Source organism: Sceloporus undulatus, chromosome 11 (genome assembly GCF_019175285.1).
Source record: "Sceloporus undulatus isolate JIND9_A2432 ecotype Alabama chromosome 11, SceUnd_v1.1, whole genome shotgun sequence".
Taxonomy (NCBI): Eukaryota; Metazoa; Chordata; class Lepidosauria; order Squamata; family Phrynosomatidae; genus Sceloporus; species Sceloporus undulatus.
Genome location: NC_056532.1, coordinates 9770656 through 9788396, shown reverse-complemented (window position 1 = coordinate 9788396; position 17741 = coordinate 9770656). Strand labels below are relative to the sequence as shown.

The window sequence follows — 17741 nt, the reverse complement described above, 5'->3', positions numbered from 1 at the left end:
GGGATCACAGGGTTAAGCAGCCCCAGGGATTTTGTGGTTATCAGGAACTGTGGCATTATCTACCATACCAGACTTCCAAGGTTTCAGATTAAAATTTGCAACCCTGTAAGGAAGAGAGAAGGATGAATTGGGAGAAATATATTGCCATGAGCTATATATTGTGGAAGGGAGTGGCAGTGGGGTCTGGAATGGTACTGTAAGGATCCATTAGCTTTGCAAAAGACCTGCTCTGGAGGCACAACTGATAGGACTGTTTTGTCAGTATGGATCTGTGTTTTTGGGTTCTTCTTTGATGCGACCAGCTATGGCAATTCTCATGAACCCAGTCTACACTTCAGCATTTATTCCTATGCTTATTCCTCCTGATGACAAATGTTTCCTTGGTCCAAATGTTCTGGTTGGCAACAAACGGATGTAATCCTGAGGTGTGAGAAAGTCTTCCTTCTCTCCAGGTCCTCACTAGCCCAAGTGAACAACAGCAATAGATGTTTCAGCAGTATGTCAATGCATGACTTTAGGTGTCCAAGCTATGATCGGAGAAATTGTGGTACATTGTTAAAAGGGAGATTACCACTGCTTTCCTCTGAGATTAAGAGAATGTGACTTACCCATTTTCATGTTGATCTTTTGCAGGTTTAAACTGTGTTGTGCTTTAATTTGTAATCTGCCTGGAATCCTGGTTTTTACTAGGGAAATATAAATAAAGTTGAAAACAACAACAGCAGCAACAGAGATTGCTAGTCTGCATCATTATTCTTTGGTTGCAATATTAATGTTATTTTCATTATTGTATCAGTGAGTGGTCTTGGCCATACAAAATGGTCAACATCACCCTTATAGTCTTCCAGCTTTTTCAAGTAAGCTTGAAAAAGTTACTTGTCATACTGGCTAAGGGATTCTGGTAACTAAAGTCCAAGCCGTGAATCCTATTCTCAATTCCCCACTAAAGTAGACAGAGCTGTCTATATGGTGACTCAACATTCAACAACTGAGTCAATGGGTATACACTATTCGCGGATGCCAAAAATGAGAAAAATCTCACTGTCCCAAAAGCGTGATGGGTGAGAAACAAACTATGGATGGGTGGCCATGAAAGTAGTCACTGGTTCATTTGGCATTTGGCCTTCCAACAGCTTGGAAAGGTTACTTTCTTGGACTGTAACTGCCAGAATGCCAAGGGATCTTGTAGCACCTTTGAGACTAACTGAAAGAGAGGAGTTGGTAGCATGAGATTTTGTAGACTTGAGCCTACTTCCTCAGATGTAAGGAGCAGCATCAACAAAAGCTCATGATACCAACATCTCACTTTCCATTAATCCTCAAGGTGCTACAAAGTCCCTTAATGCTCAAGATGCTGAAGGTCTATTGTTAGTCCCAAATTAAAGTAAACCCAGTGAATTAGTTGGATTTATCTACACATCAGATCAACACTGATTGATTCAATGAGTATATACTAAGTGGGACTACCAGTTAGTATATGGGACTACCAAACTCAACTGTGTCATCTCCTCTTAATTTCTCACTTCCAGGCGAATAAACTGAGGACTAAAACCTTGAGGAACACACTGAATCCTACTTGGAATGAAACCCTCACATACTACGGGATCACGGATGAGGACATGATCCGGAAAACACTCAGGTGAGCAAGCGCTGGAGTGGGTGAAGGGGGTTTCCCTTCCCAATCTCCTTTGGGTCCTTCCGGATGTTAACCTGTTCGAATTTCCTTTAAACTGGATTTCTGGAGCCTTTCAAAGGATGGCATAATTGGAGAAGGACTGGCCATTTTGCAAATTGTGACATTAGGGAGATAACCACCCCTAAAAATAACACTGATAGGAATATAGCTACAGACTGAGCCTCTCTTACCCAAAATGCTTAGAACCAGAAGTGTTTGGATTTTGGATTCTTTGGACCTTGGAATATACAGTGGACCTTCGGTATCCGCTGGGGTTTGGTTCTAGGACCTTCCACGGAAACCAAAATCTGTGGGTGCACAAGTCCCATTAAACACAATGGCATAGTAAAATGGTGTCCTTATATAAAATGGCAAAATCAAGGTTTGCTTTTGGAATTTATATATTGAACCTGTGGATATGGAGGGCTGACTATACATAATGAGATATCTTGGAGATGAGATCCATGGGGTGGGATGAGAAGGGGGGACATCAACCAACCAACCAACCAAACCTATTGATTCAGTGGGTTTTCTGTAGTCCAGTTAGGATTCAGGCCTAATTTTTATTTTTTTAAACAAATTCTGAACCATGAGATAGTGACAAGGGGAAAAAATATCTTGCTCAGCCCTTATACCCTGGGTTTCTTTGCCACTCTAAGCCACTGACCTTGTCCCTCTTTGTGCTTTCCGTTCTGGGCATCTCTGACTCTTCCTCCTCCTCCTTCGGATGTCATTTGGATCTTTGATACAGCCATTAAGGCCTCGTTTCTCAGCCGCAGAGCTGAAAGAAAGTGTTTTTATTTATCAAGGGCCATTATTTGCGTGTGTGCGCTTCCAGCCTCGGCATCAATCAGCAATCCCTCCTGCAACGGTGGCTTGATTTATAAGCCCCTCGGATGGGGAAGAGCTCCAGAGGAGGTATCTCACGAGCACTTCATTGCCTTTAAAGGTTCGCAATCCATCAGCTGCAGGCTCCATGCGTCCCTCTGCGTCCGTGTGACAACTGGCAACAGAAAGACTGGCGTTAAAACCCTGTTCCTTCCCACAGCTAACTAGTTTCTCTTATTTTATTTTGTTTTAATCACTTACTTGCTTCCAATCAAGGAAGCATCTCCGATTTTGAAAGGAAGGTTCAAGCAGAGGGATGTGGGGAACAGCAGAGAAGGGGGTTAGGAAAAGGTCCTGGCCTAGATTTGGCAAATAGCAGAGCCTTGTTTTCAATGGAGTGGGTCTCATCCATGTTGTCTCTCCACTGGGGCACTGAGAGAGTGGCACTGTAGGGCTATTCCACTGTATTGAAACTTTGCGTCATCACCCAACATCAACATGGATGAGATCCACTGCATCACCATCGACAAGGATGAGACCCTCTGCATCAACATCAACATGGATGAGACTCACCACACTGAAAACAGGGCTTGGTAGCATGTAGAAGGTATTCATGATACGATCAGGATATTCCTCGCAGATCTCATGGACCTGCAGGGTAAGAGAACAGATGAGCTGAAAGTCTCAAAGACAGTCTCGTTCTCTGCTTCTTTCTTGGCCACATGGAGGAAAGAGTCCACAAGCTCTATCTGCAATGTCCTTTGGCAAGGCTGTTCCCAGCACTGCTTTGACCAAAGACAAAGGCCGATATTATACATTGGCTACTAGGTTAAGTATAGTGTTAAGCAGTGTCTTCTGGCCCAACTCCAACCTCAGATATACTTTACTGGTCACCATCTCCTCCAAGAAAGAGAGGTCCCTTCTGCTGGCCATCATGATGGATGATGTCTTCATTCCCCTCCTGCCATCAGGTGGGGCTGAGTCAACCAGAAGTGGGACCCCATTGCAATTCCTTGTCCCAGCCTCACTCGAAGGAGATGTCATCCCACATGCTCTGATGGTCAGCAAAAAAGGACCACAATTTCTTGGAGCACCTGCTGCCTTTTAAATAGGGGGCACCATTTGTGATCATGGCAATGGTCCCATCATTGTGAACGTGAATAGTGAAACCTATCGAATTGGCAGCATGACTAATAACTAATAGGAGAATGACATAATCCACAGGCTGCTCTGCCCCATCGTTCCCTCCCAATTTAAGATCTTGTCATTTAAAAAATACATATCTTTTGCTGCCTCAGCTTTCTCACCCGCTCACTTGCCTCCTCTAAATTTAATTTGGGTGCTAATTAAAGGAGAGCTGCTGTATAACCTCTTGCTTTCACCTGCATCTAAGCAGAACACCTGGAATATATTTCTCACCTCTGTGGCGTTAATTGACTGCAAAAAGCCACAACCATCTCATGACTATTCAGGAGGACAGCTGTTGATATTTCAAACCCCAAAGGGTTTTGGACAAAGTGTGGTTTCAAAATAAATAGATGTTGAACTCGACTGGTTGGGGGTTAGAGCTGAGGTCTGACAACCTTTGGAGTGACGCAGGTCTCTTTGAGTTTGGCAGAAACTGTCAAGGTTCTGCTTGGTCAGAAATGGCATCCTTCTAGGTCAGTGGTGGTGAATCTATGGCACACGTGCCAGAGGTGACACTCAGAGCCCTCTCTGTGGGCACGTGTGCTATCACCCCAACACAGAGTTTGCCAGAGTTTGTTACCAGAAGGTCAGAGGGACATGGCACTTTGCGATAAATAAGTGGGTTTTGGGTTGCAGTTTGGGCACTTGGCCTCTAAAAGGTTCACCATCACTGTTCTAGGTCAATCCAGATGACTCCAACTGAAGCAGCAGAGGGTAAAATTAGGTCCTTGCCCTGCATGCACCTTCCCATGACAGTTTATGTGGCTTTTGGTGCCTAATGGACATGGGAGGCTTGCCTCTTCATAAGAGGGCTTACATCTCTGGGAATTAGAAATGTCCAGTTCTGTAACTTCCATATTCAGTAAGGGGCAGTTGTTATGCTAAAGTGTAGGGGAGCTGGCAAAGTGACCGGTGTGTATTGGGACACTCTTTCTTGTGTCACAATTCGGTAACAGGGTCTCTTAGCACTGCTCCCATTGTGCATTGAGACATTGACTAGGGAGTGCCAACTTGCCGCAAGATACTCTTGTTGGTGTCCTATTACGCAGCTTCACAATTCACTAAGCAGGTTTCTTAGGGCCTCTGTGTCCTATCTTGGAGGCCAGCCAGGGACAAAGCACCAAGCAAAGTCTGCCAAGCCAACAAGACAGACTTGCCAGCCAGGCATATACAGTTCTCAGGGTCCAGTCAGTCCAGGTCAATAGGGTATAGCAGTAATAAATCCAAAGCATCTGTCTCGGGGAGTGTAGAGTGGCATGGTCAGCTTATGATGCAGTTGCCATAAGGTCAGAAATTACTTGAAGGCACACAACAACAGCAACACCAGATGGGAGAGTATTTCATTCCAGTTTGTAGAATTGATCCAACTCCAGAGATTCCTTCATATTCAAGACAGAATTCAGCCGAATTCCTGAATAGTCACCTTTGTGCCAGACTGCTGCTTCATGTCTCACAATACTTGGCCTTCGAATGATGGAGATGTTTTCCTAAATGGATATTCCTTTTTTCCTTCTTGGTGTGGGGGAGACAGTCTCTGTTCCCCTTTGCCAGGCAGAGACTGGCAGAACCCTGATCCCCATTTCACCGCATGCCACCGCATGGGGTGGGAAGGGAGGCAACGGGGATCTTGGATCTGTTGCTATGGCAACCGAGCCTGGGAAAGTATGCGCCGTGACTTAAACATGCTGAACTTCTTCGCTGTGTTCTTGCTCTTGCCAACAGACCAATAATTTAAACAAACAAACAAACCTGAGATGTTCTTTGCAAGGGAGGAAGGGGTTGTTAGTAGGAAAAGACCTAAGATCTGGAATGTGTCTTGGATGGAGTTTAAGATCAACTCAAGGAGAGCGAGGTGAAATCTGTAATAGGAATGGTGCTTCGGTTCCACAGGAGCAGGTCGCATGTGGGTAGGCTCTTAAATCAAAGGGGGGAAAGATGGATAGTTCCGCGGCTGGTCATGGCACAGCGATCCCTTCCATCACTGTGCATGGCAACTGGTGTTTGACCTCAAGTGTCTCGCCGAACCTGTACTAGATAGAGATGAGGAGCTCCTATCTGTTGCCCTATCCCAGTAGGTTCTATGGGAGCTCTCTGTGGTCTTAACTCTTCTGTTTCCCCATCCCAATAGATTCCATGGGGAGTTCTCCATGGTCCCAACTTGCATCTGTTTCCCTATCTCAGTAGGTTCCATAGGGAACTCTCTGTTGTCCTGACTCCATTCTGTTTCCTCATCCCATGGGGACCTCTCCATGACCCTGACTCTCATAATCCGTCTCCCCATCCCAGGAGGTTCCATGGGAAGCTCTCCGTGGCCCTAACTTGCATCTGTTTCCCCATTCCAGTAGGTTCCATAGGGAACTCTCTGTGGTCTTGACTCCATTCTGTTTCCCTATTCCATGGGGACCTCTCCATGATCCTGACTCTGTTCTGTCAACCTATATCAATCGGTTCTATGGGGGACCTCTCTATGGTCCTCTCATAATCTTGTCTCCCTATCCCAGTAGGTTCAATGGGGAGCTCCATGATCCTGCCTGCCTTATGTTTCCCTATCTCAATAAGCTCCAGTCCTTACCCTTATCTATTTCTCCATCCCATTAGGTTCCATGGGGAACTCTCCATTGTCCTGACTGTCTTCCGTTTCTCTATCCCAATAAGTTCTATGGGAACCCTCCCTGGTCCTGAATCTCATCTGTTTTCCTATCCCAATGGGGCCCATGGAAAGCTCTCCATGGTCCAAACTCTTGTTTCCATATCCCTATAAATTCTGAGGGCGGCAGGACTCCATGTTTCTCTCTCGTCTGTTTCCATACCCCAGTGGGTTTTGTTAGCTTTCCATGGTCTTCACATTAGCTTACTAACTATCCTCATGGGTTATTAAGTCGGGTGGTGAATCCGCTCGGGATTTTAGTCCAGACTTTAAAAGAAATATCCAAGTTATTGATCCCAAATCCAAATTAACTCCTTTAAATTTTGGAATAAAACCCAGAGCAGAGTCAAGGGATGTTGAGAAGCAAGAGCATGTCCAGAGGAAGGTGACCAAAATGGTGAAGTGTCTGGAAACCATGAAGCCTAAGAGGAGAGACTTTGGGAGCTGGGGATGTTTAGCCTGGAGAAGAGAAGGTTAAGAGGTGATATGATGGCCCTGTTTAAGTATCTGAAAGGATGTCACACTGAGGACGGAGCAAGCTTGTTTTCTGTTGCTCCAGAGAATAAGATCTGGAATGATGGATGCAAGATACAGGAAGATAGATTCCACCTCAACATTAGGAGGAATGTCCTGACAATAAGAGCTGTTCAACAGTGGAGGACACTCTCTCAGAGAGTGGTAGTTTCCTTCTTTGGAGGTCTTTAAACAGAGGCTGGATGGTCATCTGTCGGGAGTGCTTTGATTGAGAGTTCCCGCATGGCAGGGGGTTACCTGGATAGCCCTTGGGGTCTCTTCCAACTCCATGATTCTATGATTCATTGCTCCATTGAGATGGAAGCAACCTGTCGATATGATATGACCCTCTTCCTTTGGGTTCATTTGGGGCCAAGAGTAGCCAAGATAGAATAATCCATCCACACATCAGTCCCAATAATGTATTTTCTCATCCCATCCCATCTCACCCTCCCAACTACCAATTATTTTACCTTGCTGGAAGGAAGTGAGGAATTTCGCAGGAGGGTTTGTCAAGTCAGTGCCTTCTGCTTGCGAAAATATGCAATCACGCTGTTTGCAAATCTATCAGGAGGTGAAAATTCCAGGCAGGCAGGTGAGGTTTTGATGCAAGGATGTTGCTTTAAATATGATTCTGCGCATCCTTAATTAACAGGTGCAAAGTTGCAGAACATTACACTTTGATCGAAAGTTGCTGTCACGCTTCACAAGATTCTGATAAACCGTCCCATCCTGGCTTGGTAACTTCCAGAAGTTATGGACTATTTAGCCCACCTCCATTTTGGCAATGGTTTGTAAGGACGGGAGTTGTTGCTGGGGAATGTGAGAGATATTAGTGTATATTGCACCCAGAGCAGAGAGTGTGCAACAGCCAGACCCATGCCACTCCATGCACACAGGGTCTAACAGAGAAATAAAGCAAGTTCAGTCTTCTTTCTCCGTCTTTCATTGTTTGAATAAGAATTGCGGTTGTTTTTTAAAAGTCATCAAGGCTGCTGGCACAAGGAACGAGACAGATCAATGTGATAAGTAAATACACGTTTTGTGGATTGGGTGCCGTGCGGAGCCCGAGATGGTTTTCCCACCCCAAGGTGTGCCAAATTGCTCTGGTGGAAAGCAAAAATGGAAATACTGGCCTGTTACAGACTGCCAAAATAAAGCTGCTTTGGGTCTCTTTGGAGGTATGCTATTTAAATGATGCATGGGTCCTATGAGTCCGGAGGTCGCACCAAAGCCACACTCCATTCCTAAGCACTGGAGAGAAGCTTTGGTGCAGCTTCCGGATTCTTAAGATGCATGCATCATTTAAACAGCATATCTCCAAAGAGACCCGAAGCAGCTTTATTTTGGCAGTCTGTAAAAGGCCAAAATCTCAGGGGGATTTTAATCCCACTCCTTCCCCAGGTCAAGAGCTTTCCGGTCATTTCCATATCACGAATGAGAATGCAAATAAGAGTCATTTCGGAGCAAGCTTGAAGTCATGAAGTTGACTGTGACTTGGCTGCTTTGGTTTGATGGGTGTGTGGGTCAGGGGGAAATAACACAACTCATCCTTGCAGAGATGCACATGCACAATGCCTCTCTTTTACCTGAGCATGGAAGCGAAAGGCCTCCACCAGCCCTTGGTGCTGAGGAGCATTTGATAGGCCACCACACTGCACCACAATGTTGCACAAAGCCCAGTGTTAAGATATACGTTAGGAATTGATCCTCAAGCATAAGGCCTTTTGGAATTGGAAGCCATAGCAGGGAGACAGTGGAGGAACACTTGTTGTTGTCTCACTTCCACAGTCTAGCACACCTTGTTTCTGGCCAGCAATGGTTTGGATTCAATTATGCTGATGTTCTTTGTAAGCATTCAAGGAAGTAGGCTCAAGTCTATGAAAGTTCATGCTGCCAGCTTCTTTCTTTCAGTTAGTCTCATAGCTCCTTCTGGGTCCTGATTTTCTAGACGACAAGATCCCTTTGCATACTATGTGTTTGAATCCTATGTGGAATAGTTGCATGTTCTCTTTCACATGTTCTTGGCACCATTGTGTTCTCTTCTAAAAGGGGTCAGACTTAACTCATAAAAGTGACTCATAATGATAGAACTGTGCTGGATGCCTCCTATGGTTAAGACCAAACCGGGGAGATCGCTGGGCTATACTGTGTGTCACTTGTTTTCCTAAGATTTCTGTTCCCTTCCTTCTCAGATTCTCTTTGGTTGTTAAACACCATTTGGTGTGGTGGCGGAGATTTCGTGTGTTCGGTTTTTCCCCCCAGCGATGGAAATATGTATTCCGAACCAAATGGAGGATGCATCTGAAACGAGTCATCTCCTCCAACCCTTGAGCAAATAATGTATTATTCACAAGAATGCGGTTATTCTGCCAATAATTATTTTGTCGGCTGATGTATTTTGGCAAATAACAGCCTTACTCACCGCATGCATTATTAACAAGAGCCGTTTTGACCCTCTTCAGTGGGAAAATGCACTTGGTTGTTGTCTTTTACCACTGTAAAGAGGTCAATTGCAGAGTATAGGCTCAGACCGGCCACTGGGAAGGCAATGCGGGGCTTTGGAGAAAGGTACTTCTAAACTGAAACCCTGCCCAGTCAAGGCAAATGGACATCTGAGTGGAGTTTTGTGTGTGTTGTTTGCCTTCAAGTCATTTCCAACTTATGGCGACCCTAAGGCAAACCGATCATGGGGTTTTCTTATCAAGATTGGTTCAGAGCAGATTTGTTCAGAGCATGGAGAAAAGAGTCACAAACTGCTACTCTCTACTCAATATCCTTCTCAAGTTGTGTTGACTATAACTCCCATGCCGCTGGGAGATCTGGGAGATGTAGTGCAATAATAATAATAATAATAATAATAATAATAAATAATTCACATTTCCATATTCTGATTTCAGAGTTCCTTAGCCATCCTCAGAAGGTTGTTGGGGGATTCTCCATGGATGAATTCTCCAAATTTCACCCAAAGTTTTGAGGCCATCAGCATTCTGTTCAGTTGCCCAGGGAAAATGACCAGTTCTGGTTTTATTACTGTGTGTGTTGCGTGGCTTCGAGTTGTTTCCGACTTATGGCAACCCTAAGGTGAACCTATCATGGAGTTTTCTTGGCAAGATTTGTTCAGAGGTTTTCCATTGCCTTCCCTAGAGGCTGAGAGTGTGTGACTTGCCCAAGGTAACCCAATGGGTTTCATGGCCTTAGGGTCACCATAAGTCAGAAACGACACGAAGGCACACAACAACACCTGCTGGTTAGTCCTACTCACCTACTGGTTAATCTCAACTGGAGTAGATCTAATACATCAATTGTTGAATAGATAACACCTAAATTAATCTCATGGAGTGAATGAATCTACATTAGCTAGGGCTGGCAGTTAGGTTTAAACATATAACGCCAATGCTGGGATCCAAAACCTACGTTTGGTTCTACAAGACTCAGGAAAATTAAGGTTTCGGATGACAACTCCCAGACTCCCTCTACCAACACAACCATTCTGGTGTGGATCCTGGGAGCTGTAGTCCAAAATGCAATATTTTCCCAAACCCTAAGGCTGCAACCTGGGCCTGTCTCTGTTCTATCCAGGATGGCACAAAGAAGAATGGGCTGATATGGCAGACGCCCTTGTCTTGCCCTTGTCTCTTTTTCTATGCTGCTGCTGCTGTCCTGTTAACCCAGTTTCTATTGACACCTTAATAGTTTAATCTTCAAAGCTAATTGACTATGTGACTTTAATGATTCAGGGCTTTAATTTCCCTAGAAAGGCTGAGGGCAAGAGGGAACGAAATGCAGGCGCGTGGCTTAATTTGCACTCTTCGTCGTCTCTGCCCCCTCTCGCACCCAAAGATTGAGTTGATCTACATCAAAAGTGGATAAAGTGCAAGCCTGCGGTCAAATGTGGCCCCTGGGGCCACATCCAAATCCTCAGGCTGCAAATTTCACATTGACCTGGTAAAGAAACCCAGCCAAAGGCTCACATTGATAGAACAGGGATGCTGCTTCTTTTCATAAAGTGTGATTGTCAAGTTTTTGGGTTCCACCTCTGCCCCGTGGCAAATGGACCAAGAAATGGAGAATATGTTGGCATTGCAGTGGATGAAGCATTGCCTAGGTGTTGAATTAGCCTGGCAGAGAACATCTTCACAGTCTGATTTAAAGACAAGGGATGCATCTACACTGTAGAAATAATACAACTTGACACCACTTCTGATCCCCTTTTGCTCTCTCATCCATCCAGCTTTTAGTGTGAGCGCAAACAGTTATGCCTCCTGGAATTTTGCAAGTTCTTTGGCATTGTTTTCCTTTGCTTCATCCTTTAGATCCTCTGTTACATACTTTTATGATTTACCATTGACTTATCCGTGGGTCATATCAAAATTCATAATTTTGGTTTGAGAACCTGCACTCTACTTATGCATGAGGTTGACTTATAGTCGTATATATGGAATATTTGACATCTGGTGTGGATTGTTTTTGAAAACCCTCCCTCCTCCCTTGAACAGTCTTTTCTGGGTCTGGCCAAACTGCTGGCCAGGTGAGAAAAGGAGAAGACTCACTTTCCTGCTCCAGACCTGGAAAGCACCATCTTCCCACAAGTATACAATGTGACACCCCTCTGTGAGGTGTCACCTGGTGTGGTCCACAAACCTCACACACCCACAATGACACCCCTGTCATCCAGAAGCCAATCCATGGCCCTTTGGGTTCAGGGAGGCAAAGCTTCACCATCCTGGCAAAAACACTGCAGTAGCAAGTACTGACTACCTCTTTACATTACATTGGAAAAAGTCATTATGTTAGCTAGTGGTTCGAGTGTTGGATTATGACTCTGGAGGCCAAGACTGAATCCCATCTCAGTCATGGAAACCCACTGGCTGCCCAGAGCAGCCTCAGAGGACGGTCATTGCAAACCTCTTCTGAACAAATCTGTCCAAGAAAACTCCACGATAGGGTTGCCTTGAGGTTGCCATGAGTCGGAAACGACTTGAAAGTGCACCACGTGCACCGTTGTAAAACCAGAATCGATTGTTTTCCCACAGAGGATGGCTGCCATGGCAAATCCCCTTGTAACAAACCTTGCTGAGAAGCCTTGCGGTTGCCGTAAGTCGGCAGTGACTTGAACGCACACAGCAACTGCAACAACAAACCCTCTCCCTTCCAGTTATGCCAGAATCAATCCCAAAGACCTTTTCTTTTTCTTGTTAAAAATATTGGTATCCCCTCTTTTCATTTTTGCATCCCAGTCTCTGATCAAACCCTGGCTTTCCTCGCTCATTTTTGTGTGTGTGTGCAAAGACTTGGTATTTTTCAAAGAATGGGCCTTCCAGAGCTCCCCTGGGGTTTCGCTTGTCGGCTGACTCAGCTCAGATGGCAACCAGGGGATAGTCACAACTCGTGTGGCTTGCTATCTGCCTGGACCAGCTGCTTGCCGACTCAGATTAAAACTCCCCTTTCCCCAGTTACCTTGTTCCCTGTTTTCCCTTGCTAGTGCCACATGCTTTCCCCCCTATCTGTGCTCTGTAGATAATGGCAGGAGTGCAGAAACCCACTGGGTGCAATTGCTGCGTTTTCTCCTTCCCTTGTACTGAAAATTAATACAGCTCAAGGGATGGAGAGGGATCCCTCTAGAAACCTTTGTACGTCTTGCTTCTCTGGAGTTAGCAGAAAAGAGGCTCACATCAATGGCAGTTTGTTGTTGTCGTCGTTATGTGCCTTCGAGCCGTTTAGGAAAGTTCCATCTTTGGATAACCGTGCCCATAATCCCCCAGCAACATGCTGACTGCAGGATTTGGGGAGCTGCCATTCAAAACACAAAACCCACCCTAAGGAAATTTCTCAAATTCTGTTTAGAAGTCATATCCACCAACTATTCTGATTTGGAAGGGTCAGTCCCGATTATTCCTCAGCCATCCCACTTTCCCAGTGGCTTTTAAAATGTCCCAGTTGCTCTCTCCTTCCACTTCCACCCTTGTCCTCAGCTTACTTTCATTGCTGCAAATGGAGTTTAAAATGCAAGGGTATTTTGTGCTCAATGAACTCAGAGGAAGGAAAGGAGAAAAGACAGCCTTGCCCTTCCCTGTAGGCTGAAGCAAAAGCAAACTGCTGCAGTCTCTCCTAGCTTGAGTGTTTCTCCTCATTAATAACTTTTTGCCATCTTGACCACAGTGTTGCTTGGCCAAATGTCCCAGTTTGCATCTGCTCATGTATGTGCCGTTGTTGCAGTGTGCTTTCAAGTCGTTTCTGACTTATGGTGACCCTAAAGCAAACCTCAAATGGGCTTTTCATGGCAAAATTTGTTCAGAGGTTTGCCTTTGCCATCCCTGAGGCTGGGAAAGTGTGACTTGCCCAAAGTCACCCAGTGGGTTTTGTGGCTGAGCAGGGAATCGAACCTTGGACTCCAGAGTTATTCAGTGCCCAAACCACTGGCTCTCAGTGCATCTACACTATAGAAATAACGTAGTTTAACATCACTTCAGGTGCTGTAGCTCCATCCGATGGAATCCTGGGATTTGCAGTTTTACAAAGTCTTCAGTCTTCTCTGCCAAAGAGCACTGAGGACTCACCAAACTCCTAATCCCAGGACTCCGTAAAATGGAGCTACAACAAAGTGGTGTCAAACTGCATTATTTCTACAGTGTAGATGCACCCTGTGAAATGTTGGATTTGAGTGAAAAATTCACATCGCTGGAAGTACTCTTGAAAATGAATTACTCAGAGCTAAAGATTTGGGAAAGAAGTTGCTTTGAGTCTTGCTCCCTGTTCTGTTGCCAGTGATAAAAAATTATAAAAAGCCCGGGCGGTTGATGGGTTGGAAAATAGGAACTATGAGAGATAAAGAAAATCAATTTCTCACTCCTTTTGTTCCTCTTCCTCCCTTTGTTTTTAATCATTGCTGCTTGTCCATGCTTCCTTTTATATTAGCCTTCTCGAGCTCTCGCTCTCCGGTTTAAAAAGCACAGTTAAGGATATGTCTTTATGCTCATTTCTTACTCTCAGGTGCGAAGCTGGTCTTGAACCTGGCCATAGGCACACACAAAGAGGTGGACAAATGTAACACAAAAACCCATTTTCTTTTGGAAGGCACTAGTCCTCATGACAAGGAGCCAGCATGGCACAGTGGTTTGAGTGTTGGACTCTGGAGATCAGGGTTCGAGTCCCCGCTCGATTATGAAGGGGTGACCTTGGGCAAGTCCCACTCTCTCAGCCTCAGGGGAAGGCAATGGTAAACCTCCTCTGAACTAATATTGCCAAGAAAATGGATGCCCTCAGCTACCCTTGGTTGTGGCATCCTATTGCTGGAGCGCAAGGCAATCGTATTGCCGGACTGCCCTTCTCCATCAACTCACGGTTTATGCGTTCTTCTGCCTTTCAGGGTTTCCGTCTGCGACGAGGACAAATTCCGCCACAACGAATTCATCGGTGAAACGAGGATCCCCTTGAAGAAGCTGAAACCCAACCAGACCAAGAAATTCAGCATCTGCCTGGAGAAGCAACTGCCTGTGAGTAAAGGTTTTCAGATATTGGGCACCAGCAGGTCAAAGATGGCCATTCATAGCCATGAAAGCGCATGCTAAAATAAAAACCAGTTAGTCCTAAAGGGACTCCTAGAAGTCCTCTTTTTTCTCCGTTCCCTCTCCCTTTCTCCTTGTAATGCTGCAACAAACCAACACGGCTACTTCTTTGAAATTTAAATCCAATTTAAGCAATAGACATTTCACTGCAAAAGGGCATCAAAGGGAAAACGGGCATAAAAAAGGACAAAGGTTGGGGGATTTGGGGAACTGTAGTCCAAAGCAAAATACAGTGGGCCCTCTATATTCGCTGGGGTTTGGGGACATAGGATCAAGCTAAGCCTCTAAATTTTAACTAAACCATTGTGGTCCGGCCACTGGCTGGTCCTGGCGGTTCGTCCTTGGCTCTCCCTCTCCTCCCTCGGTGTGCCAGCACATGTCAGCTGGATCCTGATCGACTCCGACAATCCCTTAAACATGCCATCAGTTGTCATTTGCGCTGCCTTTAATCCCGGTTTTGGGCAAACGGTAATGAGCACAGTCACCATTCCAAGCAAGCAAATTATCGGTGTCGGACTCGCTGTGCGTTAACTGATGGCTGCGAGGGTTGGAGAGGCCAGCAAAATAGTGGCTCTGCTCTGGATTTTAGTGCAAACTAGATGAACAGTAATGAGCATAGTCACTGGACCTGCCATGTGCCGATTGATTGGGGCAAGATTTGGAGAGACAAGTGGAGAGATGGAGGCCTCTGCAGTGGCGTCCATGCCAGGAGGATAGTGAATCCGCGCTGGATTTTAGTGCCAATTTGTTCTGGACTTTGGTCCTTCGAGGTTTGGGTTCTGCTACTGAAGACAACAATGGTGCCATGGGAAACTGAGAATGGAAGGATCGTCAAAGCACAACCTCGCTCAGACACTAAATTCGGCTGACGGTTGCCTCTCTGTTTGAATCCCTGGCATCCATATTGAAGTGCATTTTGGATTGTTGTTGTTGTGTACTTTCGAGTCATTTCCAAATTTTGGATAATAATTAATAATAATAATTAATAATTTGTTTTATTTATATACCGCTATTCCAAAGATCATAGCGGTGAACAGCAAGTAAGCTAATTAGCAAAAGTAAGCTAATTTGCCCCCAACAGTCTGGGTACTCATTTTAGCTCCCTCCTCGGAAGGATGCTAGCCTGAGTTGAGCTTGGGCCCTTTTGCTGGTCTTGAACTCGCAACCTTGTGGTTTTGAGTTAATGGCTGCAGTACAGGCATTTAACCACTGCGCCACCAGGGATACCCTAAGGGTGAGTCTATCATGGGGTTTTCTTAGCAAGATTTGTTCAGAGGAGGTTTGCCATTGCCATCCTATAAGGCTGAAAGAGTGTGATTTGCCCAAGGGTTTCACAGCCAAGCTGGGAATTGAACCCTGGTCTCCAGAGTCATAGCCCAACACTCAAACCACAATGTTACACTATACAGTTAGATACTCCTCATTCAGGTCAATTGGAATATGATCCAGGCACATGCAATTCGCAGGAGTTCTGGACTTATGTGAGTGGGGAGAACTCCTTAAATTCTGGAGGTTAGGTTTGCAAGTTTTACTGGAGTATCCAGAGGTATCTGTGAGGATGCGCATTACTGAACATGTGGTCATCCATCTGCTTTACATGGATTTGGATGGCTGTACCTTTTCGGCAGAGGGAGAGTGAATAGATGTGAATAGGCACAACAAAGTGAAGACAATTAAATGGTTAAAGCAATGTCAGATTGCATTAATTCTGCAGTCTTGCAGCAGCCTAAGGGAAGAGCTGAGGGGTGTTGTTTTTTCTCCCCTCTCTGAGTCAAACTGGATTAGAAAATCGGCTTAATACATATTTAGAAGCAGTGCTCCCTCAAGTGGTGAAAGTTATCTGTTGGTCACAGCATGTGCTTTTGCTTACCTCCACATTTTGCATTAATGTGGTTAGGGTGGTTTGGTTTAGGATTGGGATACGATACATTTAATTTGACATGACTGCTGAGGCACACAGGTCTGAGAAATTCCCACTGCTGCACAGCAGAATGTTATTTGCAGAGAATATCTATTTCCCCGTAATGTCTGCTTTGGCCTCCCTTTTTCTCCACACAGATTGACAAAACCGAAGACAAGTCCCTGGAGGAGCGTGGGCGAATCCTGATCTCCCTCAAATACAGCTCCCAGAAGCAAGGCCTGTTGGTGGGCATCGTCCGCTGTGCCCACTTGGCTGCCATGGATGCCAACGGCTACTCAGATCCCTATGTGAAAACGTAAGTGAGCCCAGTACCATTTTGATTTGGGGTGGTGGTGGTGGTCTTCTCTTGGTAATAAGATCAGTCCTTAGGGGTGATTCAGTTTCTCCCAGTTTTGAATTCTGCCAATTTTAGGGAATCCTGATCAAAGACAACCTTGGTGTTTTATTCCAGTTTTATTCTTGGAGTTGGGGAAGAACTGGTCCACTACTCAGCACTGTTGCAACCTGATATGGGAACATTTAAAGGTTTTCCTTTGGAAACAGGAGACTCATCTGTGTCTGTTTATGGCCTTTTGTTGCACCATATCTGGTGGCAAATAAATAATGAACCAAGACTTAAGAGAGCTGGGCATATTTAGCCTGGAGAAGAGAAGACTATAAAATAAAATAAGAAAATGAAAAAGGCAGAGAGGTGACATGATGTGTGTGTTTGTGCCTTCGAGTCGCCTGTTGATTTACAGCAACCTCATGAATTTCACAGGGTTTTCACAGGCAAGGAATGCTCAGAGGTGCTTTTGCCAGCTCCTGGCTATCTTGAAATATCTGGGTCTCATATAGAAGATGGAGCAAGCTGGCTCCAGAGACCAGAACATGGAGTAACGGCTTCAAATTACAAGAAAAGAGATTTCATCTCAACATTAGGAAGAATGACTAGAAGAGCTGTCCAAAAGTGGAATGGTCTGCCTTAGAGGAGGGTGAACTCTCCTTCTTTGGAGGCTTGTAAACAGACATTGGATGGGCATCTTTCAAGAACGCAGTAGTTGTGTGCTCTTGCATGGCAGAAAGTTAGATCAAATGCCCTTGGGGGTCTCTTCCAACTATAATTCTATGATCGAGCCGGTCTTTGCTCCCACTTTTCTGCTCAAGCACCGCACACCGGCTGTGCCTGATGTTGTTTTAAAAACCTGGCGCCGCTGATGTGCCACCGCAGGAGGAACGATTGGTCTGTGCCGCTCCAAAACAAGACACGCTGCCTCCAGCCTCATTGCTATTCCTTCCCAGGCTCCACCGGCAACACAAGGCCTCCTCCGAGGCTGTTTGGATAGGAATCTCTTAGTAGTGCTTTGCTTCTTTGGGTGGGAGATGGCAGAGAAGGGTATCTTGAAAAACTCGAGAATGTGT

The 17741-nt window shown here is 45.3% G+C and overlaps 1 protein-coding gene and 1 long non-coding RNA gene across 2 annotated transcripts in view; one reads left to right on the top strand and one right to left on the bottom strand.

The window, feature by feature from the left end:
* Positions 1 to 702, bottom strand: part of LOC121917125 — a 51534-nt gene extending 50832 nt beyond the window's left edge. The window contains exon 1 of the long non-coding RNA XR_006100962.1: positions 609 to 702. This is a non-coding gene — a long non-coding RNA (uncharacterized LOC121917125). The remainder of the gene's footprint in view (positions 1 to 608) is intronic.
* DOC2B (double C2 domain beta) overlaps positions 1 to 17741 on the top strand; it is a 65660-nt gene that overhangs the window by 39087 nt on the left and 8832 nt on the right. Inside the window, exons 4-6 of the mRNA XM_042442833.1 lie at positions 1530 to 1639; positions 14221 to 14347; positions 16478 to 16635. Of these exons, the coding sequence (XP_042298767.1) occupies positions 1530 to 1639; positions 14221 to 14347; positions 16478 to 16635 (395 nt within the window). The remainder of the gene's footprint in view (positions 1 to 1529; positions 1640 to 14220; positions 14348 to 16477; positions 16636 to 17741) is intronic.